General features: G+C 39.3%; 2 protein-coding genes across 6 annotated transcripts in view; one reads left to right on the top strand and one right to left on the bottom strand.

The window, feature by feature from the left end:
* The window catches only part of HS2ST1 (heparan sulfate 2-O-sulfotransferase 1), a 203,845-nt gene extending 194,938 nt beyond the window's left edge, over positions 1-8,907 (bottom strand). The window contains exon 1 of one of the 2 annotated variants that reach the window (XM_063624317.1): positions 8,348-8,907. In XM_063624317.1, coding sequence (XP_063480387.1) covers positions 8,348-8,471 — 124 coding nt within the window. In that variant the 5' untranslated portion in view covers positions 8,472-8,907. The remainder of the gene's footprint in view (positions 1-8,347) is intronic. The other variant, XM_063624316.1, reaches the window with a different exon arrangement.
* Positions 8,908-9,017: 110 nt separating this feature from the next.
* The window catches only part of SELENOF (selenoprotein F), a 50,941-nt gene continuing 33,458 nt past the window's right edge, over positions 9,018-26,500 (top strand). For 3 of the 4 annotated variants that reach the window (XM_063624321.1, XM_063624318.1, XM_063624320.1), the window contains exons 1-2: positions 9,331-9,494; positions 20,548-20,715. In XM_063624321.1, coding sequence (XP_063480391.1) covers positions 9,411-9,494; positions 20,548-20,715 — 252 coding nt within the window. In that variant the 5' untranslated portion in view covers positions 9,331-9,410. Of the gene's footprint in view, positions 9,495-20,547; positions 20,716-26,500 lie in introns of all 4 variants that reach the window. The other variant, XM_063624319.1, reaches the window with a different exon arrangement.

Below are 26,500 nucleotides of genomic sequence, written 5' to 3'. Positions count from 1 at the left end.
AAAAAATTAGCCAGGCATGGTGACAGGCACCTGTAGTCCCAGCTACTCGGGAGGCTGAGGCAGGAGAATGGCGTGAACCTGGGAGGCGGAGCTTGCAGTGAGCCGAGATCGCGCCACTGCACTCCAGCCTGGGCGACAAGAGTAAGACTCTGTCTCAAAAAAAAAAAAAAAAAAAAAAAAGGCGTTCCCCTGCACAAGCTTTCTCATTTTTTGCCTGCCACCATAAGATGTGACTTGCTTCTCCTCGCCTTCTGCCACAATGGTGAGGCTTCCCCAGCCATGTGAACTGTAAGTCCAATTAAGCCTCTTTCTTTTGTAAGTTACTCAGTCTCGGGCGTCAAAACGGGCTAATACAGGATGTTAAGGAAAGAAATGAAAGATAATTTTTTAAAGACCTATACTGAACTTCTAGAAGGGCAGGGGGAGGGGTAGGAGGCAATGCCTGAGATAAAAAATAAACTGGGTAATATTAAAAGTGGATTACACACTGCAGAAGGATTGGTGAATTAAAGACCTAGCAGTAAAACCTATCTAAAACAACACACATATAAAAAAAGACTGAGAACGATGAATAGAACATCACTGAACTGTAGAACAATTTCATGTGGTCTACTATAAGTGTATTTTGAGTTCCTGAGAGGAGAAGCAGCATAAAAAAACTAACATGTGAAGAAATCATAGCCAAAAATGTTTAAATGTAATAAAAACTGTAAACTCACAGATCCAAGAAGCTCAACAAACCCCAGGCACAAGAAACATAATACAAGGGCCATTATAATCAAATAATTAAAAACCTAGTGAAAATCTTAGAAGTAGGCAAAGGAGGAAAAAGACACACTACATATAGTAGAACAAAGAATGATGGCAACCTTCTCATCAGAAACAACGCAAGCCAGAAGACAATGAAGCAACATCTTTAAAATACTGAAACAACAAAAATGTCAGCTTAGAATTCTATACCCAACAAAAATATCCTTTAAACACTATAGCAAATAAAGACTTTTTCAGACACACAAAGTGAAAAGAATTCATCACCAGTGTATTAAGTGTAAGTAATGTTAAAAGAAATTCTTCAGAGTGAAAAAAATGGTACCACATGAAAATCTGCATACACACACACACACACACACACACACACACACACACAATGAAGAACACTGGGAATGGTAAATATGTGGGTAAATTTTTTAAAAATTTTTAAACATTTTATATATTTTTAAAATATAACTAAGTTAAAGCAATAATAATAATGCATTGTAGGACTCATGTACAGAAGTAAAATGTATAATGACGATAGCAAGAACCCAGAAAAAAGTGGTAATATATTAAGGTTCTTATACTACACATGAAATTCTATCATGTATACCATAAACCCTTAAGCAACCACTAAAAAAAAAACAACAACAAAGAGCACTGCTAGTAAGTCATCAAATTAAAAAACAGAATTTAAAAATACCCCTTTAATCCTAAAGACAACAGAAAAAAAGGAATCACAGAACAATTAAGACAAACACAAAACAAACAGCAACTCACGAATTTAAATCCAACCACATCAATAATCACATTAAGTGTTCTAAACATTCCATTTACAAAAGAGATTGTGAAATTAGATGCAAGATTAGATGCTGTCTACCAAAAATCCACTTTAAATATAAATACACAAGTAGGTTAATATTAACAGGATGGGAAAAGATATACCACCTGACACTAATCAAAAGAAAACTGAAGTGTCTGTATTAGTATTAGACAAAGTGTCATAGTCCATTGTGTGGTAACAAAATAACAAAATACCTGAGACTGGGTAATTTATAGAAAACAGAAATGTATTTCTTCACAGTTCTGGAAACTGAGAAGTCCAAAATCAAGACACCAGCATCTGGTGAGGGACTTCTTGTGGCATCCTCACACGGTTGGGGGTAGAAATGGCAAAAGGGGGACAAATGCTGTCTTCTTACGTAGAAAAAAGAGAACCCACTCCCACAAGCTTTTTTATAACAGTATTAATACAGTTATGAGGGGAGAGCCCTCATCACCTAAACACCCTCCACCCCCCGCCCCAATACTGTTGCATTAGGGATTAAGTTTCCAACACGTGAATTTTGGGGAGACATTAACACCACAGCAGTAGGTTTCAGAGCAAAGAATATTACCAAGGATAAAGACGGTATCTTGTATAGAAAAAAGGGTTGGTCCATCAAGAAGACATTACAGCCTAAATGTTCATATACTTAATCACAGCACTTCAAAATACCCGAAGCAAAAAGTGACACAACTACAAGAAAAACAGACAAATCCACAATTATTATCAAAGATTTCAAAACCCCTCTCCATAACTGATGAAGAGGCAGAAAAAAATCAAGAACACAAAACATCGTAACAACACTACCAACCAATTGACATCTACAGCATACTTCAGCCAGTAACAACAGAATACATATTTTTCACGTTCACCTGGAACATTTACCAAGATAGTTTTTTTTTCTTCATTTTTAATTGACAAAACTGTATATATTTATCATGTACAATATGTTTTAAAACATGTATATATCATGGATGGCTAAATCAAGCTAATTAACACAACATGCATTACCTCACATACTTTTTTTTTGTATGGTGAAAACACTTAAAATCCACTCTCTTAGCAATTTTCAAGAATACATTGTTACAGGAGAATGACGGAAAGCTTCTGAAACCATGTCTTTAGGTAGGTGAGGCAACAGAATCAGGTGCACAAATGACCCAACAGGAACACTGACAGTTACCAACTATTGTTAACAGGCAGAAAGGTAGAATACATAAGTACAGGTACTGGTAGGTGGGTAAATCTTAAAAATAACTAGGCTATAGTGAACCATGATTATGAAGTTCATCTATAAGTACATCCTTCAAAAATGGTCTTTCTGGAGAGCAGTGTTTGAACATTCATTATTATTTCAATTTCACTAAGTGCCAAAAAGCTATTAGAAGGCCTACCAGAGTGGTGGACAGACATCCTGGAATTATCTTAATTGAGATCAACTGTTTCAGGTGACCACTCCATGGCACTAGATATCCTATTCAAGACTAGTAAGTGAGGCACCAATTACCAATTCTAGAATAACTGTATTCCTATTAACCCAAAGTCCTCAAAACAGTAGCTACTATGAGGTTTTCCAAATGATTTCAGAAGTGAGGAAATCTAGCATTCTCTGAACATCTTACAGGTATTGCTGCATGGTTTCAGGAACTTACTTGTAAAAACTACCAAATTCCAAAAAGCAGTCTCAACCTTGGCCCTGGAATTAGTTGTTTAGTCTAGTAGAGTTTTAAGAACATAATGACTAACATAATTCTCACCAATGGATGATTACATAATCCATTCTCAATTTTTTCCCCAAGTAAAAGATTATTCCTAATGTGCTCATAAATCCATATAGGGATATAAGAATACAGTCAACAAATATTATTTACAATGCTTAAAACCCTATAGAAAATAAAGTTACCAAGCACATAGTTCTATCACTTATGTGAGAAAACATTTCACTGCACCGTTCAACCAGTCAATATTAGCAACAAGTGCACTCTTGAAATTCGGGAAGAACTACTTTTTACCAGCCACAAATTCTGACATTTTATAGTAATGAGTCACAGTTAAATAGTTTTCATTTGGATTCCCTGTCCTTTTCCATTTCTCACTAGAAAATTAAGTCTACATTTTCATACAATGAAGTATTAACTTCATTTGAAGTTGAAAAACTTCTCTTTTTCACAAGTAATGTGCTTATCTCCTAAATTTGACTCACAATCTGCATGTTATGTTACTAAAAACAAAAAAAAAGTCCACTAAATATGAAACATCCACTATAAATCTGTGATCCTTGCCATTAAAGGAATCACATACTCCTTTGCAAATCTGATGAAAGTTATGTATATAATTTCAGGGAATTCACTGATACCTTGAAGCCTATTTATGGGTCCCCGAGGTTTAAAGAATCTCTGATTACTGGAAAATAGCATCCAAAATTGATCCAAGAACATATGAAAACTTAGTATGTGATTAAAAGAAGGAATGTTAACATACAGTTGGAAAAAATGAATTATTTACTGAGAAAATCATGATAAATCTCTGTAAACATATAAATGGTTTAAAGAGCCAAATGTAGTAAACTATAAAATACTATAATACAGAAAATGTACACAATCCTGGCTCCGGGTAAGTCTTCCTAAGCAACATATGAAAACGACTTACCTAAATTGATAGATTTAACTGTGTGTATTTTAAAACTTCTATATGAGCAAAACACACCATAAAGTCATGAAACAAATGGCAAACTTGGACAAAAACAAATGCAAGAGGCCGGGTGCGGTGGCTCATGCCTGTCATCCCAGCACTTTGGAAGGCAGAGGGGGGCAGATCACTTGAGGTCAGGAGTTCAAGACCAGCCTGGCCAACATGGTGAAACCGTCTCTACTAAAAATACAAAAATTAGCTGGGCGTGGTGGCACGTACCTGTAATCCCCGCTACTTGGGAGGCTGAGGCAGGAGTGAGCCGAAATCGCGCCACTGCACTCCAGCCTGGGTGACAGGGCAAGGCTCATCTCAAAAAAAAAAGCAAGACATATGACAGATAAAGGATTATTAATTCTAACATTTAAAAAAAATAAGTAAACCACCCAATAGAAAAATAGAAAAAATTAACAAATAAAAGGGCAATAAACATATGTAAAGATATTCAACCTAATTCAAAATTAGAAGGTAAATTAATTGAATATATCATTTCACAGCCTCACACTGGCAAAAATTAAAAGCTGATTATCTTCTAGTGCTTATGAATGTGTGCTGGCAGTGTAGATTACTACATCTCTTGAAAAACAAAAAAATGTTGAAAAGTATATTTTTAAATCTGTTAAATTATAAAATATGTATATCCTTTGTCCCAGCAATCTCACATACAGAATTCGTCCTAGCACAAAATGACATCAACATGGGTTAAACGGACATATAAGGATGTTTCCTGTAATTGTTTATAATACCAAGAAAGAAAAGAAACGGTCAAAAAAATTATATATATATATGTATATATACACACGCACACACACGACAGATGGGGGACAAACTGAATATCTGTTACTAGACTAATGGCTTAATAATTTATGATACATGCATACTTTGGAATAGTATACAGCTATTATTAATAGAATGAGTAAGTCACATCTATATGTACTGACCTGGACAGATGTCTATAACATTTAAGGCAAAAAAAGCAAGCTGCATTGTAATATGTGCACTACAATGCCATATTTGCTTTTTAAAAAATAAAAATAAAAAGCTGTATTATTGAAATTTTTTTTTTAGGAATTCCTAATTAGTGAATTTCCCAAGTAGTCAATGAGTACACCTCAGTTTTGAATACATCTATTGCTCTATTAGAGGTCTCACCATCAAAATACTGTACTCTCAAATCAAGGTATATTAAAGCCACTATCAGACAATACTATCCTTTGGAATCTTCTACAATGAAAATGATAACTACTTTTAAGGACAAAATGTTTAATAGGTTTTTTATGCCAAAATAAAAATGCTTTTTTAACATTGTGATTTTGCACGTATGGAAAACAGCTAGATTTTTCTTTCCTATAGTAAAAATAAGCTATCTAATTCAGTTGTTTCATTGGGTAACATAATTATGTTCATTACATGAATATAAACAAGGGGCAGACGTTACACTAAACCAATTCCTTTGAATCAGAAATTCAATTTTCTCTGAATGATGATATTCATTCTTAGCAATAAATGCAATTAAACATTGATATTACAATTTTAAAACTCTATTCAAATAGCTAAATCTCAGCGTAATGTCAATATAAAGTCTTAAGCTGCCGGACATAACTAAAGGAGCACTTGATTTGGAATCATACATACCTGGGTTGCAATCCTGGCTCTGCCACTTAAATGCGATGTGGCCTTGGGCAAGTTATATAACCTCTCTAAGCCTGTTCTTGTATCTGCAAAAATGGCTTTCTGTTGTTTTTTGTTGTTTTTGTTTTTGAGACTGAGTCTCACTCTATTGCCCAGGCTGGAGCGCAGCGGTGTGATCTTGGCTCACTGCAATCTCTGCCTCCCAGGTTCAAGCGGTTCTCATGCCTTAGCCTCCTGAGTAGCTGGGATTACAGGCGCCCGCCATCCCGCCCGACTAATTTTTGTATTTTTAGTAGAGATAGGGTTTCACCATGTTGGCGAGGCTGGTCTCGAACTCCTGACCTCAAATGATCTGCCGGCCTCGGCCTCCCAAAGTGCTGGGATTACAGGCGTGAGCCACCGTGTCTGGCCAAAAATGGCTTTAAATGGTGTTCTCACTTTAAACACGAGTATCTAAGACGAAAAGTGCCTAGTACAGAATCTGGTTGTCAAAATATGGTTTCCTCTGCTAGGCATGGTAACACCCACCTGTAGTCCCAGGAGGATTTTGATGCATATTTACTACTTTTTATGAAATTTTCTTTCTTGTATCACAAGAAAGCACTTTATATTTTAACTGTGGCATTATACATCTTCAGATAACTGTCTTTTAAAAATCATTCAGATTGTGTCTATGGAAGCAATTTTCAAGTATATGGGGAAAGAAATGTTAGGCAAGGAGGAAAATCAAAAACTTAAGTCATTCTAACCCACTGTAATGTGTCTAAGAAATCAACTCCAGAGAATTCCAAATAGTAACAAAACAAAAAATAAGTACAAATTTTAATTTTAATATAACTTTCCACTTCCTTTAAGAGGAGTCTTTTTTTCTATACAGCTGGATCATTAATAACGCCAGAATATGACCCTGAATGTCGCTAAATGGATCCAAAAGAAAAGAAAAACCATACTGGATAACCTTCAATATTTAAAGTGGACATTTTTTTCCACCACACAAGATACATATTAATAAAAGAATTCGTAAATAAACTGAGTATCTCTTCAAATTTTACTCTACAATTGAGGACTGCAAGTATCTCTAGTTTTTCTCCAACTTTAGTTGCACTTCACTCAGATTTACTTGATGGTTTTTCTTTCAAGGCTCTTTAAAATGTCAAGGCTTTTGCAAAGCCTTGTACCAAAACAGCTACTATACATAATATTACAATTATTTTCTGGTACATCTTTCCTAAAAATTAATCATCCACTCACAGTAACATTTATTTATTGGTCTAAATTATACTGCTGAGGGTTTTTTTTTTTTTTTTTGCTGGCTTCTCAAAAGGTATTTAAAATGATTTTGAGGTGAGAGTATGCAAAAAACACTTCACATTATTTTTCCATATTCAAATTACATCCTCTTGAGCTGATTTTTAAGTGCCATGTACATTTTTAAATCAAAATTTATCACTGTCATTCTTTTAACTCTCGCTCTCCATGCTGAGCTCTTCCAAATGCCAAAGTGCCTCTACCTATTATCTGTGCTTTTTTCTGGCCTGTCTTTCACAACTTCGCACCAACTTTTTGTACTTTAGACCCCTTCACCCATGAAAGCACCTGTTAACCCTTTAAGGTATTTAACATATGGTTAGCTTTCCGCATAATCCTACTTTTCCTTTAACAAACACAAACTTCACTATATAATTCCCCTTCAGCGTTCCCTCCTCTTCGAAATTCACATCAACACTGCCGCGAAGCAACATACACAGGCATCCCTATTCTCAAGCCCCAATTCATCAGTTTAGCGCCACTAAAGAAGAATTTAAATCTCCGGACCCTCATTTCCGTACTCCGTTGAAGCTTTTCACTCGCGTTCCTGCACTACCCGGCCAGCCTCCCTCAGCTGGCAATTATAAGGTCCCTTGCTGCCGCGAGCACAAGAGTGCAACTCGCTACAGTGTATATGTTACTCTCCATCATCCCAGCATCTCCTTCCATTTCTGCGCACCTATCCCTTCATGAGCCCCCAAAAGAATTCGTATCCAGATGCCCATAGCTCAAATTAGAATACCCCTCGTCTGACATTGCCAGGGCTTTCTGTACGACTTCCAAGAGAACACGCGATGCTAAGCGCTTCTGTCTCCACCAGCAACACCCGCTCCCCACTGAGTTCGGTCTTCTCTCTCGCTCGCTCTCCGCGGAATGCTTACTTCGGGGCTACCCTTTGGCTCGGGAACCCCAACCTTGCAACCTCTGCCCCGTGACCTCGCGAGCCCAGCACGCCACTCAAGCTTAATTCAACCCATTCTTGGAGCTCGTGCTCTCGGTTCCCCTCGTTCCCGGTTCTATTTGAAACCTCTTTCAGCCCCCGAGCCAGACCCCAGGTTAGATGAACGCCCACTTGCTCCGGCAGCAGCGCCTCCTCGGCCCCTTCCACAGCACTCAGCCAGGGGCAGTTCAGTTCCTCACCTAGCTTCGAGCGGGACTCCTCCAGTTTCTGGATCTGGTTTTCCAAGAAGAGCATCGCCACAGCGAAGGCCACCACCGCCAGCAGCTGCAACTTGGGCGGCATCATAATCCTGAGGAGCCCCATGAAACCCGCTGCTCGGGATCAAGACATACCGCGGGGGGCGGGGAGCGGGGCCCCGGAGGCGAGAGAGACGCCGGGAGGAGCCCGCCGAGCCGGGAGCGAGGCAAAGAGAGCGCGACAGCGAGAGAACCACCGCAGCGACCCCCCTTCTCGCCTCTCCAGTCCCCCTCCCCCAGGCGCTATCACCAACGCCGCCGGTGTCCGCTTCTCCTCAGCCGACTCAACGGCCGCCCCCTCCAAAAGCCCGCGCAGCAAACAGCGCCAAGCGGCTGCCCGGCTCTCGCCTCCCTCTACTGCCTCAGTCCCCGAACCCCGCGTCCGCCTGCCTGCCTGCCTGCCCGCCTCCCTCTCTTCCTTCCTTCCCTCCCTCCTTTGCTCGCGGCCGCGCGCCCCTCCACTGGCGCTGGCGCTGCGGCTGCGCCGCCCTCATCCCCGCCCCCGCCCATCCCCCTCCGCCACCACGCGCACGCATCCGCGTACGCTGCTCGGCAACCAGAAGCCCCGCCCCTCCTCCCGTTCGAGTCGGCTTATTGGACCGAAAAGCCCCTGCGCTTCGCTCTTGGTTCGGTTTACGGTTGGTTTCCTCTGCCACAGAGCTCAATCAAGACGACATTCAATTGGGCAAACTTGGAGAAGAAGGCGGGGCTAAAACTGGCGAAGGGGTGGCTTCTTGGCTGCTTGACGAAGTGTCGTGAATGAAAGAAAGGAGACCGCAGAAGTAAAGAAGTGGGGAGTTTAGGAAAGTGCCTGATTTGGGTAATCGAAAGCACCCAGTGACTGTATTTGATGACTCTTAAGTTTTCATATGCCGTTATTTAATACCTGTCACTTCCAAATAAGAGATGTAAGGGCAACGGCCGTTAGCGTTGTGTTTTGGATCAGGCTCTGGAGTGGACGCCCCTAGCTAAGGGGTCCTTCTAGGCAGCCAGAAGCCTGCGGAAAATGGTAGCAATGGCGGCTGGGCCGAGTGGGTGTCTGGTGCTAGCGTTTGGGCTACGGTTGTTGTTGGCGACTGTGCTTCAAGCGGTGAGTGTAGATCACCTTTGCAGCTGCAACAGGGAGAGTAGGAGAGATTGCAGCTGAGGAAGACGCAACATTCGGTCCTGGCTGAAAAGGGTGGGGAGGACTGCGCTTCCTTAATGACTGCTGCGGCCAGAATGCAACGTGGCTTAATTTCTCGGTTGATCCTTCTCTTTCCCCGCCTTGGGTTTCTAGCAGCAGTTTTCTCCTGAGTTCAGATTGTCTTGGGTACTTAGCTTCTCTTACACGGCTCTTGCTAAAAACAGTCTGTAAACCACACCAGGTGGGAGGGGGGAATAATAAAGCTTGGCAAGAAGTGGAGGTTGTTTTTTAACAGGCGGAAATGCAAGAGACTCGTGACGAGACTTCCAAATCTTAGAGGCAAGTCTTCAAGTCGTTGGTCCAGGCGAACAGTTTCTGTTTACCTCTCGCGCGCGTAGCGCGTGCTCTCTGATTTTCACTACTTCTGTTAGCCTCTTAACCTCCTTTCTCCTCTGCTATTCATATACGGCTGGCTGCGCTTGAGTGCGCTTTGTGCTTTTGAACAATGTTGTTGGAGTAAAAGGAGCTATCTATACCAAAGTATAATTTATTTTTGAAGTTGTTTTTTTAAATGATGTTCTTTGTCTTCTTTAAAATAAGGCAGCGTTTTTTATTTCATTTTTCTCTATTGGCAGAATACCAATACCTTTGAATGGGAAAAGTGTACTTTTAACTTATTTCTTCTCATATCCATGTTTTACTGTGTAAATAATGAAATTTTAGGCACAGTGCTGAAAGCTTTTACTTTTTTTATCCTAGCTTAATTCTTCGGGTAGTCTCTAATAAGGAGACCTGGTTTAATTTACTCATCCAAGGTTGAGGGTGTTAGGGACTACACCGGAGTCCTCTATGAACACCTGTACTTACCTTTCTCAAAGAGCTTGAAAGCATCCTGGCAGTTTGTTTGTTTTGGCTACTTTATCCAAAAGGTTCTTAACTTCTCTAACATTCCAATTCTCTTGTTATTCAGGCATTTGGTGCTAGGAATTACTGGATCACCTCTCCCTAAACTTTCTACTGTTTAAGGGTTTTTGCACATCTTTAGGTCATTTGAGATAACATTTCCGGTTGTCTTTTTTTGATCTCCCTCTTTGACTGTCAGTTGTCTATAGCTGTGTAACCGCCCTAAAACCTAGTAGCTTAAAACAGCAATGATTTCTCATAATTCTGGGTCAGTGGGGTAGAACTACTCCACCTATGTTGGTTTTCCCCTGGCCTCATTTACGCTTTTTGTTGACCTAGTAGGTCAGCTAAACTGAAAGGTTCCAGGGTTACCACTGTTCATAGTTGGTGCTGTCAGCTCGAGGACTTGGTTCTGTTCCATGTGACCTCTCATCCTCCAGTCGGCTAGACCAACTTGTTTTCATGGCACTCTCAGGGCAGCACTCCAAAAGAGCAAAAGCTACAATGCCTTCTAAAGCCTTGCCTTGGAAATCACATATATTACTTCCATCACATATTTGTCAAAGCAAGTCACAAGACTAGTTCACATTTCAAGGATGGGGAAATAGATTCCATCTCTACATGGGAGGAATGACAGAGTCACTTTGCAAAGTGTGCATATCAGGATAGGAGGAATTTATGGAATTAACTAATTCCATATGTAATAATGATAGGAATTAATTAAACATTGTACCACAGTGACTGTTCACAGCATCCAAACCAGAAATTTGGATGTCATATTTGACTCCTTTCCTTACATATCTCATATCCAGGGAATTACTGAAACTTACTGATTTTAATTCCTAAATATCTCAAATCCATCCACTTATTGTTAATCATTCAGGCCATAAACATCTCTTTCCTCAGAAATAACAGCCTCTTGGTTCACCCTTTGAATTATCCCTGGCTGTATTCAGAATCTAAATGGTTGGCTTTGCCTTTGTCAGCTTCCCAATTGCCCAAGCCAAAAATTAGTTATTTTTGGCCAGGTGTGGTGGCTCATTCCTGTGCACTTTGGGAGGCTGAGGTGGGCAAATCACCTGAGGTCAGGAGTTCAAGACTAGCCTGGCCAACACAGTGAAACCCCGTCTCTAGTAAAAATATAAAAATTAGCTGGGCGTGGTGGCACATGCCTACTCGGGAGGCTGAGGCAGGAGAATCACTTGAACCCAGGAGGTGGAGGTTGCACTGAGCCGAGATCGCACCATTGTACTCCAGTCTTGGTAACAGAGCGGGACTCCGTCTCAAAAAAAAAAAAATAGTCATTTTAAATCCTCTTTCCTTTCACTCTCTGAATTCATTGAGTCGTTAAAGCCTTAAAAATCTCTAAGCCAGTCCACTTAATAATTCTGTTTCCACAGTTAGTACTTATATTCAGGCCACTATCTTTGCCTAGAATTACAACAGCTTCCTTAACTAGTCTCCCATCTCATTATTTCATTTCCAATCTCTACAGTGCATCAAGTGATCTGCCTAAAACTTAAATCTGTCATGATTAAAACTCTTCAGTGGCTGCTTATTGTTTTTAAGGTGAAGTCTGTCTTCCTCAATGTTCCTTAAGGAGGCACTTTTTTGTCTATCCAGGCTTATTCCCCAACATTTACTTCTATTAGGAGAGCAGAAATGTACAAGTGGAGAATTGGCATCACTTGTTTAGCTTATTTCACATACTGTATTCTCCCTCACCAGACCTTTGAGCATGGTGTTTTCATTACCTAGAAGCCGCTTCCCAGCTTCTCATCCTTTCCTCCCTTTCTCCTACCCTACAACAAAAATGGCTGTCTTCTACTTACTCTCTTTCTGTTCTTAGCAGAGAACTTCCTCCAACAAAGCTTTGCTATACCTCAGGTTTGGATTAAGAGTATTTCTGTGTGCTCCAATGGTGATCAATATTTATTCTCTGAGATACGTTCCATAGTTTTCTTTAATAATTTCTTGTTCTTTGGCATTCTCCCACCCACCCCCAAAGGGAAATACCCTGTCTTTCCTGTTGACTGTGTTATCTCTAGTGACATATATACAGAGTAGTACTATACTTGATGTATAAGTGACACGTTTGATGAGTGAATTAGAGAATCCACAAGCAAAGTTCTGAAAACCTGGAAGTATGAAATCTGTTTGGAAACTATTAAAATCAGCTTCAGTTACCTTCATAGAGCTCTATTATCAGTGATCCCAACTGGAGGTATGTAGATGAAAATTGTTGGGAGGAGGAGAGGTTAAAAAATACACATGCTTGGACTCTGCCTTAGATATGATTCAAAAATTTGTGGTAGCTGTGCAGCTCTAGCTAGTAAGTACATGTTAGACTGAAACCTTTTTTTTTTTTTTCTTGAAATGGAGTCTCGCTCTGTTGCAGGCTGGAGTGCAGTGGCGTGATCTCGGCTCACTGCAACCTCCACCTCCCGGAATCAAGCGAATCTCCTGCCTCAGCCTCCCAAGTAGCTGGGATTACAGGTGCACACCACCATGCCCAGCTAATTTTTGTATTTTTAGTAGAGACGGGGTTTCACCATGTTGGCCAGGATCGTCTTGATCTCTTGACCTCATGATCTGCCTGCCTCGGCCTCCCAAAGTGCTGGGATTACAGGCGTGAGCCACTGCGCCCAGCCAGACTGAAACCTTTTGAGGCAGGAATCAACTTACCCATTTTTTTGTAAATGTGACCCCTACAGAATGGAACATCCTAACTTACAACACAGTAAGCCATCAAATAAAACTACTGGGTTATCAGCCACAGCCACACCATTCCACCAAATATTCCCAAAGACAGCCATCATACGCAGCCTTTCTCTCTCAAACTCTGCCTATTGAATTCATACTCATGACATATAATTTAGTGGAAAGTACACTACTTTAACGAAATGTATTTTTTAGTTTTAACTTCTAATAACTGACTAAGGCAAATTAATTTACTCTCGGCCTTTGTTTCTTTATCTCTTTCTCCCTGAACTAAGATGTTTCAATAGAATGCAAAGCTTAACTCACATTCCACTTCCAGACTTGCAAAGTTAGATGTAATTTCTCCCTTGCATATTGTATCATCATACCTTTTTTTTGAGACGTAATCTCACACTGTCACCCAGGATGAAGTGCGGTGGTGCGATCTCCGCCTCCCGGGTTCAAGCGACTCTCCTGCCTCAGCCTCCCGAGTAGCTAGGATTACAGGCACGCTCCCCCACGCCCAGCCAATTTTTTGTATCTTTAGCGGAGTCGGGGTTTCACCATGTTGGCCAGGCTGGTCTCAAACTCCTGACCTCGTGATCCACCCGCCTCAGCCTCCCAAGGTGCTGGGATTACAGGCTTGAGCCACCATCCCTGGCCTTGTATCATCATACCTTTATACTGTATTACACAAATCCACATGGTCTTAACCAAATCATAGCTCTGTGCGTGTGTGTCAGTATCCCTCCACTCCTCCTGTCCCTGTGCCAATTAGAATGTAGCCAAAGGGAATACAGGGACCATTTTTATTTTATATTCCCTTCGTTGTGTCTCATATGTATTTGTTCATTTAAATCCCTCTGAAGTGTAAATGGCCCCAGTTCATTTGTGTTGTTGCTCCATGCCATCAAAGTCATCAGGGTATTTGCAATTTGTATAGAGCAGTGAGGAAGCCCAACCACTCTCAAAAATACAAAAATGACTCAGAAAAGAAAGAATACTGGACAATTCACCCTTATTGAACTGTTATAACTTCCCTAAGGTTTATTCATGTCTCTTCTGTAGTAACTAGTGTTTTTAAGAAAAGAAAGCAAGAAAAACCTTGAAAATGAAAAGGAGTATAGATAATTGTTGAAAAAACAGTAAGAAGTTGGAAACTGCATGTCGCAGTTAGCCCAAGGGGAAAAAAAGATCAGGTGGCATAAGTAGTTGGCAGTAGTGAAATCTTTGGAACCTCCCATAGGAATTAAAGGGGGATGAGGGAACAATTTCTTGACACTTTGAGATTGAGATACTGCTATGGATGAAACTGTCATTGGGACTGCACTCGTATTTTGTTAATTGATATCTCTGAGTTTCTTATACTTGACAAGTTGAGTTTTTATCATTGTCTACTCTGCTTTAATTTCAAGTTAATAACTGCATATTTGTCAATATTTCTATGAGATAACAACTGGATATAAAGTGATTTAATCTGAAAACACATTGAGTATGCCTAAATAAGCAGTAGAAAAGTGATATTTTAGTACAGTCTAAGGGAGCTGTTTATTAACACTCCCCAGAACTAAGTGATATATTCAATCCTTCATTCAGATCATATATAATATTTTCTCGTTCAAAAAGGCACTACACTAAAAAGCGGTATAGAATGATAATTGTGTATCATTCTTTCTGAGATGCCCCCCACTCCATTTCTTCACAGGTTAATATCTCGCTGGGCCTTATGGATCACACAGTTAAAATTGTTGGTGCTTTTGTTATTAGTGGTACATACGATAATGGTGTATCATGGATTCTGTGAAATATGGTAGTCAGTAACAGTGGTTAGGGGCATAGAGAGCAGGCCAGAATTAGAATCTTGTTGCTGTCATCTCTTGTTTCCTGTGTGGTCTTAGACAAATTACCTTAACTATCCTAAACCTGTTTCTTTCTTTATAAAATGGTGATAACAATACCTGTTTCACAAGATGGTTAAGATTAGATGGAATAATAATGTAAAGTACTTTTTTTTTTTTTTTTTTTTTTTTTTTTTTTTGAGACGGAGTCTCGCTCTGTCGCCCAGGCTGGAGTGCAGTGGCGCAATCTCGGCTCACTGCAAGCTCTGCCTCCCGGGTTCACGCCATTCTCCTGCCTCAGCCTCTCCGAGTAGCTGGGACTACAGGCGCCCGCCACCACGCCCAGCTAATTTTTTGTATTTTTTAGTAGAGACGGGGTTTCACCATGGTCTCGATCTCCTGACCTCATGATCCGCCCGCCTCGGCCTCCCAAAGTGCTGGGATTACAAGCGTGAGCCACCGCGCCCGGCCAATGTAAAGTACTTAACAAAATATCTGCTGCTTTATAAGAGCTTGCTGTAATGGCCATGTTTCTGGTATTCATTTTCATAGAGTTCATTCTGTAATCCCATCTATTTGCTTTTGTCTCAGATTTGAAGTTTGCTCAGAATTACATGAGAAACCTCTGGGTTTCCTCAGAGTTAATAAAGACTAGTAAAGAGACAATGAATATGTAGGTGTAAGTGTAACAAAATATATAGCTAGATCAGATTTTTAAGGTAATGGTATAGTATAGTTAACCCAGTTTCTCTGCTGCCAACTCTCATCTAGAAGGAACTCATTAATACTGGAAAAATAAAACAATGAGTAATGCATGGAGAAGGAGGGAATAGAGCCTGTTTTCATTTTTTGGTTTTTTTTTTTGAGATGGCGTTTCACGCTTATCGCCCAGGCTGGAGTGCAATGGTGCAATCTCAACTCACTGCAACCTCCACCTCCCAGGTTCAAGCAATTCTCCTGCCTCAGCCTCCCGAGTAACTGAGATTACAGGTGTGCACCACCACCCCTGGCTAATTTTTTTGTATTATTAGTAGAGATGGGGTTTCACCATGTTGGCCAGGCTGATCTCGAGCTCCTGACCTCAGGTGATCCACCCACCTTGGCCTACCGAAGCACTGAGATTATAGGCGTGAGCCACTGCATCCAGCCGAGCCTCTTAATTTGTCAATTTTGCTTTGAAATAGAGAAAGCTAAATGGTTGTCCTAGCCAGGAACCCTGTCCTTTGAATCTTTGTCCTTCTTGCAAGTGTGGCTAATTAATCTAAAATTTAATATTTGATCTTTTTTATTATTATACTTTAGGTTTTAGGGTACATGTGCACAATGTGCAGGTTTGTTACATATGTATCCATGTGCCATGTTCATTTCCTGCACCCATTAACTCGTCATTTAGCATTAGGTATATCTCCTAATGCTGTCCCTCCCCCCTAATATTTGATCTTAATGTTGCAAATTTAAATGCCAATCAGTTACTTTTGGCAATAAAAGGATGGCAGGAATAATATCAAACTCTCGTATATTAGCATTTATCTGTCAGGTACTTAAAAATACTTTCTGATGTCCTTAAATTCAAAGCCTTAAGTCTGCAAAACCAGTGATAGAACAGCTAGAAAAAAGTAGTTTACTTAAGAAACTCGATACCTTGTATCTCCCCTATACTTATCTTTTATCCCATGTCTAGTATAGTGATAAAAACATTTATATAGTGTTTTGTAATTTTTAAGTGTGCTTTCACAGTGGAAGGTGAGCCTAATACCAGCATGTATTCAGTACCTACTGTGTACTGGGCGGGATGCTAGATGCTTTCTGTGCACTTGCTTCTTTAATCCTCAAAACTCCACGAGATAAATGATAATACTCCCTGTTTAGAAATAAGGTTGCTCTGTGATGGCATTTGAATCTAGATGTGTGTTGAGACTTTGAAATACATGATGTTTTGCCTAGTCATGCTACCTGTCAGTAGGTGCTCCGTAAATGCCAGAATAAAACCAAATAGTATAATTGCATGATTATTCATTTGAGGTTCTTATTTTCTTGTTTAAAAGGTTTTGGTAACAGTTTTATACGTTTGTTAAGGAGTTCACAATTTCCAAAGTGATTTCACTCTTATTGCCTCTTTCAGTAAGTATGGCTGCAAAACAGAATTACCCTAAAATTTAGTGGTGTAAAACAATTGGTTATTTTGCTTTCAAATCCTGTGAGTTAGCAATTCTGACAGGGCACAGCAGGGATGGCTTGTCTGTTCTATGGTGTCTCAGACCTCAGTTGAAACACTGGGGCCTGAAATCTGAAGGTGGTTTACTCACATGTCTAGTAGCTGATACTGGTTGTCAGCTGGAGTTTTCAGTTGCTCTCTACATGGGCCCTTCGATATTGTCTCTCTAGTATAGACTTCTTTACAGCAGATTGGCTAAGTTCCAAAGTTGATGTTCCTAGAAAGAAAGAATACTAGCCTGGCAGAGGCTGTTTGCTCTTTTACGACCTACCCTCAGAATCACATAACTTCCTTTAAACTCTGTTGTTCAGAACAGTCATGGCCCCTGCCCAGATTCAAGGGGAGGGAACATAGACCCCACTTCTCAGTGGAGGACTGACATTGTAAGAACCTGTGAAATGATATGTACACATTGATGCAGCCTTTGATACATATTGATTGTCTTGTCTTTGGAAAACACAATCTGCTCATTGTTACATTTGATTTTCAAATTAACCTGTGAAATAGATGAGGCAGATCACTTTACGGATGGAGAAATTACCCAAAGTACTAGTATGGTAGCAAGTGTCTTATAGTTAAACTAGAGAGATCAACCACACAAATTAACCAATAAAGCCACAGATCCCTCCCACTAGGCTGGGATGTTTCATCTGTTTTGAAAAATTATACATATATTATTACAGAGATAGGATTAAAGATGTATAAAATATCAAATTAGCATTTTGGGTGAATATGCCAACAAGTACTTACATTTTCTTTTCATTGGGAAATGCCACTGGATATTAATCTACCTGGTGAGTTTAGAAAAGAATTGACACACTGCAGCTGGTGGGCCAAATTCAGTCAACCCTATTTTTGTAGAACAAATTAACATAAATAACAAAATAAAACAAAGTTTCATTGGAACACAGACACACTCATTCATTCATTCATGTGTTATCTGTGACTAGTTTTTGTGCTGCCATAGCTGAGTTAAATAGTTGTTCATAAACCATATGGCCACAAAAGCCTAACATAATTATCTGGCCCTTCACATAAAGTTTGCAGACCCTTAGTTTAGAAGATCAGTCAGTTGCAGTCAATCTGAAATTTCCCCTACCTGAAGCTATGGCTTTGTCCAATTTATTTATCCAACAGATATATGAAAACTGTCACAAGTGAGGGAAAGACAGAGAAACAACTTAATGCTTTCCCTCAGAAGAGTTCGTAATATTGTTGAGGAGTCAGATTTACATAGTACAGTGTCACAAATGGTACTGTTTTACAGCTGTGCCCAACTTTCTTGGAGAAGAAAAGTACTATGGCTAATGATTGAGATCTGATTTTTTTGGTCAGTGAAAGCTTCCTAAAAGACTAATACTCATTAGATTATTGAAAATAAGTAGGCTGTTACAAGGTGAAGAAGTGGAAATAGAACCTTAAATATAGGGGAGACTGTGAGCAAAAGTGTGTTTGAGTAGGGCTTTTATACTTCAAGGTACTATAGGAATTCCTTATAGCAGGAGGAATTGAGGAAGTAATGAGAAGTAGCCTTGGCAGTGAGCATTTAAGCCACTGAGGCAGGAAAAGACTTAGCTTTTTAAGAGAATTATGAAAATATATTAATTGGTTGTGAGAATGGTGAAGAATATGGAGTGTAGGTCAGTAGGATGACTGATCTGGGCAACTAGCTTGTCAGAGAAATGGTGCCATTTTACTAAGATACTGAATACCTTAGGAAGAATAGATTTAAGAAAAATGTAAGTTTCACTGTTGCAGATTTTGAACTTGCAATGCATATTCAACACCTAAATGTGATGTTGAGTGGACTGTTGGCTTTGGAAGCCTGACATTCAAGAAAAATACTTGAGAGTTTTCAATAAATGCATATCTGAAGCCATAGATAAATATGCAGTAATAAATGGAAGGCATGTAAAGCTAAGAGAGAGCCAAAAACAGAACTGTGGGAAACAATAGCATTTAAGAGATGCATAGAAGAGAAAAGAAAAGGAGGACAGGCCCTTGGACGGGGTAGTTGAAGCAGAACAGTTTTGAATGCCTTTGCATTTGGTAATTTTGGGCAAATTTTGTGGAGTAGTAGGAGCAGAAACCAGGCTATATTAATGAGTTTGGGGAGTTAGGAAAAAATAAAGATAATAGAAACCAAGCTATAGTAACAATTCAGAAATGACAGAACGTGGGAAGAGCAGTTAGGACCATAGGGCTTAAATATACCTAAAGGTTGAAGTACTGATGAAATGAAGTATCTGTTAAGATAGAATCCAAAGAGCAAGTAGAGGGATTGGCCTTAGACAAGTGGAGGTATACCACATTCACTGATAGGTAAAAAAGAATGGATGAGGGAAGAGAATATTGTTGAAAGCCTACTTTTGTCAGCCATTCTGATTGACTAAATCATCTTTGATTAAATGTAATGATTTATGTAAAGTAACCATAGCAATCTGTTTTATGTAGGAAGTATTGCCTCTTACTTTATGAGTGAGGAAATTAAAGCTTGGGGAGGATAGTTTGCCCAGGGTCACACATCATGTAAGTGGTGGCACTATTACCTAAAACCAAAAGTTTGAGTTGTGGTGTGCACTTGCCTGCACCATCCCCTTTCCCGTCCTTCTTCTGCTGGATGCGACTGTAGATAAACCCTACAGTTAATCTTACTCCATAGACCCATATGAACAGATGTTGAGTTCTTAAAATGAAACAAAAATTATTTTTTCTTATAAGAAAATTCCTTTTTAAAACAATAAATCTTTAAGAAAATATTTATGTAATAAACATCATGAACAATGACATATCTTTTCTTGTTAATCCATATTTTAGCTAAGCCGAAAGATGATAGATGTTTAAGAAAAAAAGCTTGTGGGGAGGTGGGAGAAACCAGACTATTATGTAAGGTTACAGAGTTTAGAAAAGAATTTATTGCTGGGCGAGGTGGCTCATGCCTGTAATCCCAACACTTTGGGAGGCCAAGGTGGGCGGATCACAAGGTCAAGAGATCGAGACCATCCTGGCCAACATGGTGAAACCCCATCTCTATTAAAAATACAAAAATTAGTTGGGCATGGTGGTGTGCACCTGTAATCCCAGCTACTAGGGTGGCTGAGGCAGGAGAATCGCTTGAACTCAGGAGGCGGAGGTTGCAGTGAGCCAAGATTGCACCACTGCCCTCCAGCCTGGTGACAGCGAGACTCCATCTCAAAAAAAAATAAAATTAAATTAAAATTTAAAAGAATTTATCTCCAAATGAAACATTTCAGTAACTTGTCTTCAATGTGTTAGTTTTTGACAACCCCATGTTCTCTTTTTGGAAAGCTTTGTAATATAAATATGGAATTGTGTTTTATTTCCCATTTTTTATTTTCAGGTGTCTGCTTTTGGCGCAGAATTCTCATCGGAGGCATGCAGAGAGTTAGGCTTTTCTAGCAACTTGCTCTGCAGCTCTTGTGATCTTCTCGGACAGTTCAGCCTGCTTCAGCTGGATCCTGATTGCAGAGGATGCTGTCAGGAGGAAGCACAATTTGAAACCAAAAAGGTACTGTTTTCTAGTATATTCCTTCCGTTGGATAGTTTAGTTGAGATAAGGTAAAATGTAAGTTGCTTAATCAATTTAAGTGTAAAGAAGCCTCTAGCTTTTACATGTTTTAGTAAAACTCAACTGATTTCTTGTCTGGCCTATTAGTTCAATCAAAGCAAATATGAAGGAAAAGTATGGTTCCATACCAGGATCCCATTCCACCATGATTTTCAAGCAAAGGGGAAGTAGAATCCCTATAACATGCTTTGATCCTATAGTTCTCCAGTCTTCCTAACTTCTGGCCAAATGAAGCCAAAAAATAATAGGTGCTTTTGTTCATTTATAGTAAGAACCCAGTGTTGGATGAAACTTGAAATGAAAGTAAAGCACATAATACCTGGCACTTAATTGTCTACAATAAATTATAACATTAAATCTGGTTAAAAAGAATATGGACTGTTAGTTTACACACCTATTGCCAGTAATTTGAGACACCTAACCTCACCATTAACATCTGAAAACAGAGCCAAGGATAGGTAGTTCAGTCTCTCCAGGTAAACCTACTATGTTTTAAAACCTGCTGTTCAAACAAATTAATAGTGAACTTGCTCATCTTTTAAATATTTTCGTCAAAACTGTTAGATCTATTTAAATTATAAAGTAGACTGGAAAGATGATTTGTGTTATCCAGTTAAAACTAAATTGGTAAGATACCTGTGTTTGTGGTGAGAAAAAAATGTTAGCATATTTCTGTTGTTTCCTTCCAGTACTGTCTTTGACTTGTACATGCTGAATTCTGTTTGAAGTATTATGGTTTGTAAAGCTTTCAGACATAATGATGTGTTATTATTATTGGTAGTAAAGGTTTGTTTTTAACAGTAAGTACATTTTCGGAGTTCTAAAAGAAAAACAAGCAGGCAAGCTTTGAAATGTTAGTATTCAGCCAAAATTTAACCCTTGATTTCTCCGTATGTGAACCTGAAATTCCAAGTATCTCAAAAATGGCTTGCAAAGCCTTACATGTTTTTCACTTTACTGGTTCACGTATACCAGTAAAACATTTTAATGTTTAGAAGATTTCTTTACATGTAAGTTAGTCTTTTTCTTGCATATAAATAAAATCTAAACAAGTTTTTAAAACTTGATTTTAAATAGATTTAAGACATACAACTTAACTAGTTTAGTAGACCTTTTGCTGCCCCTCTGTTCTTTTTGCTGAAGTATTCACATGGGACAAATTGCTGAATAAATCTGTATGAGCCATCCTCTCCTTATCTTTAAGCTGTTCTATGGGCTGTACTACTACTCAACCAACATTCTTGGTCCTCAGAAGGACTGAAGAACAAGGGGCATTTTATAGTAAACAGTGTTTACCACACCCACCCCCTTGTGATTAGGGTAAATTGAGAGGTCTGCTATTTGGCAGCAGATCTGCTGAAACTGTAAACCAAATGCATGTAAAAGCTATTTTTACTTACTGCCTTTTCTTAGTAGTTCTTCATAATACCCCAGTTTTTTGGTATAATTTTAGTAGAACCAAACTTGCACCACACACTTTTAAAATTAATTATATTCCTATTCAGTTTTCATTATTAATGGATCTATATGTTGTATCTTGACACATTTCAGCAGTTGCAGCTCAGCAATAAAAGTAGATCTGCTAATTAATATATGCCCAGCAAATTACAAGCTGGAGTGATTATCGTATCTAAGTACAAGTAAGCCTGTCTTAATGCATCTTTTACACTGAATCCAGTGTTTTTAACTTTGCTCCTAGCCCCTAATCTCTAAGATGTACTTTTTATTAGCATTGACTAGCACTCTGCACAAAACTGCTGAATTTTTTTTTTTTTTAGTAAGACTAGTGAAACCAAAACATAGCAAAAAACACTTAAAAAATATTACCAGAAATATAAAAGTATGGCATGTTGGGCAATCCTCCCATTCAGATGCAAACCACATGCAAGTATAGAAATAGTGCTAGATTTAATCTGTGCAGTATTGTTCTCTGGATTTTGGTACATGATCATGGATAACACAATATATATAATATACTTTTCTGTGTCACTCAACTCTGGCTTAAGGCTTAATTTAAAATCACAGTTTAATTTAGTTGTCAATAAAAGTAAAAGTCTACTATGTAGACTAGTGCCTTGCAGTAAAAATACTTAAGTCTGGGTAATGTGGTGAAAGCCCATCTCTATAAAAAATAAAAAAATTAGCCAAGTGTGGTGGTTTACGCCTATAGTACCCAGCTACTCAGGAGGCTGAGGTGGAAGGATAGCTTGAGCCTGGGAGGCAGAGGTTGCAGTGAGCTGAGGTCATGCCACTGCACTCCAGCCTGAGCAGCAGAGAGAGACCCTGTCTCAAAAAAGATACATATATTTAAACATGGCTCTGTGTGTGTGGAATCATTGTGAGTATAAATTCTTTAAAAAGTCAACTTGGGTGTGGTGGCTCACCCCTATAATCCCAGCACTTTGGGAGGCTGAGGCGGGCAGATCACAAGGTCAGGAGATTGAGACCATCCTGGCTAATACGGTGAAACCGTATCTCTACTAAAAATACAAAAAATTAGCTGGGTGTGGTGGCACACACCTGTAGTCCCAGCTACTCAGGAGGCTGAGGCAGGAGAATCGCTTGAACCTGTGAAGCAGAGGTTGCTGTGAGCCGAGATCGCACCACTGCACTCCAACCTGGGCGGCAGAGCAAGATTCTGTCTCAAAAAAAAAAAAAGAAGAAGAGAAAGTCAGAGTTTATATAGAGTGCTTTAGCTATTTGTATATAATAAAAAAAGTTACTAGGACATTCATTTTTGCTTCTTAATTAGTTGGATGCTTTATGTAGGTCTATCGAAGGATGAGACTCATTTTTAGTAATGGTCACTTTTTGAACAAACTGAATTTAGCCTTTGGTAGCCAGAAGCATAAAATTTTTGTTAGAAATTATTCCCAAAAAAGCAGAAAATGTCTTTGAAACCCCTTGTCATTGTGCTGATTGATATTCCACTATTTTTATTTGGTCTCCCTCCCTTCCAGTTTTGATCATAAAAGACCTACTCAGCATCTCAAATACAAGCTAGAATGAGATTTTTGATCAGTTATTTTACTACTATTTTAAATAGCTTTGCTCATAACCCAGGTATAATTTACAGACATTATTGGTAAGGATGTTGACTTATTGTAAAAATCATAACTAATTTGTAGCTTGAAGAAAATGTGAACTAATGAAACAAAACGTACTTAAATTTTAGTACTGTTTTTATACAGTTAGTATTTACTAAGGAATATAAGTGACTTCAGCTTTATATGTTGAATCTTAAGATAGAAGGCTAAAGATACCCAGTCCAGTTGAGTATAACTCTTCCCATTGATCTTGTATATGAACTTCCTTGTCCAACCGTTTTAGCTGGTTTAAGGAAAGTAGTTAATCTCTTGACTCATAGACTCCACAGTTGAGCAGCAACCTGGGAGGAAGGAGCAGCTAAAAATCGGAGACTGACAGGCTCTTGCAGCCTCTTTTTTGCTTTTGCATATTCTTTGTCTCACTACTGACTGGCTTTCAAAAATTTTTTTGACAAGGATTGTTGTTTGTCCTAGTTGGATCACTAACCACTTATTAGCTAGGATTGTGGAATAACGCAAGAACCTGTTAGCTGCATAGTAGCTGTGTAGAATGGTGTATTGGAAAGCAGACAGATGAAGCAGTTCAGGTAAAGAGCAGAGCTAGGTACTAGGTAAGCAGTCCCCTAGATATTTTGTATCTTTATTTCTCAATTACTAGAGTAAACCACTTCTACTTTAGATGATTTAGAAGATTTAGCTCAGCTTCCCATCTTCTTAGACTTCTCCCCAACCTTGCACACCACCAGTATCACTCCCAGGTTATGTTAGCTACACTTTTCTATTCCCAAAGCACTTCGGGATACTTTGATTTATACCATATTATATCTATTGTTTTGCTTTTCTTTCTCTCCCAAAAAATAATGCTCTTTGATTTTTTTCCGCCCTCCCCCAAGACGGAGTTTCACTCTTGTTGCCCAGGCTGGAGTGCAGTGGCGCCATCTCGGCTCACTGCAACCTCCACCCTCTGGGTTCAAGAGATTCTCCTGCCTCAGCCTCCCACCCACCACCACGCACAGCTAATTTTTTGTATTTTTAGTAGAGATGGGGTTTCATCATGTTGGCCAGGCTGGTCTCAAACTCTTGACCTCAGGTGATCCACCCAACTCGGCCTTCCAAAGTGCTAGAATTACAGGCATGAGCCACCGCGCCTGGCCTGCTCTTTGATTTTTTTAAATGTTTATGAATCTCCAGCCTTTAGCACACAGTATTTCATAAGTTCTTGCCCTTGAATAAGGCTGTTTTTACTAAGAACAAGTCGGAAAAGGTGATTTTTTTAAAAGCTATGTTGAAAATATACTTAACTTTATAGCTACTTGATAAATATCTTTTTCATATGTTTCACTTATATCCTGAAATATATTTTTAAAAACTGAAAGAATAAGGAAACTTGTCTCCATGTTGGCATTTAGCCATTGGTAACACTCTTTGGTTATAATTATCTAACTACAAATATAGATCTCCCATTTCTACATTTTACTTAGAAAGATGCCATAAGCATCCCAAATCTATCTAAAAAGACATAATGTTAATTATTTAGCACAACTTTTTAGTAATTCCAATTTGACCACTCACCTTAATAGGTATTTTTTCAAAGTGTACATGACCATCAGATTAAAATTGTTTCCTGGGATTTTCTTGGGATACATATAAATATTTTGTCTGTTAGAATTTTTGAACTATTCACTATTTTCTAAGATGTATAAGATTAAGTGTAGTATTTTAGTGGGTTAAATAAGTGGGTTATTTTTCTCATCTTTTTATAATCTTGCAAATTCTGTGAACTTGAACTTGCTTATGGTTGCTAGATGCTTTTTTTCATTATTTCCTTACTCAAGGTTCTTCATAATGATTTCAGCTGCTTTCAGATGTTATTTTAGAACTTTTTTTTCCCTAACTGTATCCGCCCCTCTCCCTCCTCCCCCTCTTTGTTTTGAGACAAAGTTTTGCTCTTGTTGCCCAGGCTGGAGTGCAGTGGCAGGATCTCAGCTCACTGCAACCTCCCAGGTTCAAGCAGTTCTCCTGCAGGTTCAAGCAATTCTCCTGCCTCAGCCGCCCGAGCAGCTGGGATTCCTGGCGCCTGCCACCACACCCGGCTAGTTTTTGTATTTTTAGTAGAGACGGGGCTTTCACCATGTTGGACAGGCTGGTCTCAAACTCCTGACCTCAGGTGTTCCACTCCCCTCGGCCTCCCAGAGTGCTGGGATTACAGGCGTGAGCCATCGCGACTGGCCTATATGCCCCTGTTTCTTTAGTTAGTACCTTTTCTTTTTTAGATCTTGGTTTCCCAAGGTCCTTGTAGTTTCTTTCTTCCTCCTTCAAAATATTTTGATTTAATTGGTTTTAGCATTTTTAGTCTTTTGCATTTACACTTGCCTTATTTCTGAACTACTATTCTGAAGGTCAAGCTGGTACCAAACCAGAGCACCTCTGGAGATAAGAATTCACTTAGCTGAATTACTTATCTATGTGAAATAATAAACAAATTATTGGCCGGGCGCGGTGGCTCACGCTTGTAATCCCAGCACTTTGGGAGGCCGAGGCGGGCGGATCACGAGGTCAGGAGATCGAGACCACGGTGAAACCCCGTCTCTACTAAAAATACAAAAAAAAAATTAGCCGGGCGTGGTGGCGGGCGCCTGTAGTCCCAGCTACTCGGAGAGGCTGAGGCAGGAGAATGG

The sequence above is a fragment of the Symphalangus syndactylus genome, chromosome 12, assembly GCF_028878055.3.
Source record: "Symphalangus syndactylus isolate Jambi chromosome 12, NHGRI_mSymSyn1-v2.1_pri, whole genome shotgun sequence".
NCBI classification, from domain to species: Eukaryota; Metazoa; Chordata; class Mammalia; order Primates; family Hylobatidae; genus Symphalangus; species Symphalangus syndactylus.
The sequence above is the reverse complement of the archived record's forward strand: the minus strand, read 5'-3'. Positions and strand labels throughout refer to the sequence as shown.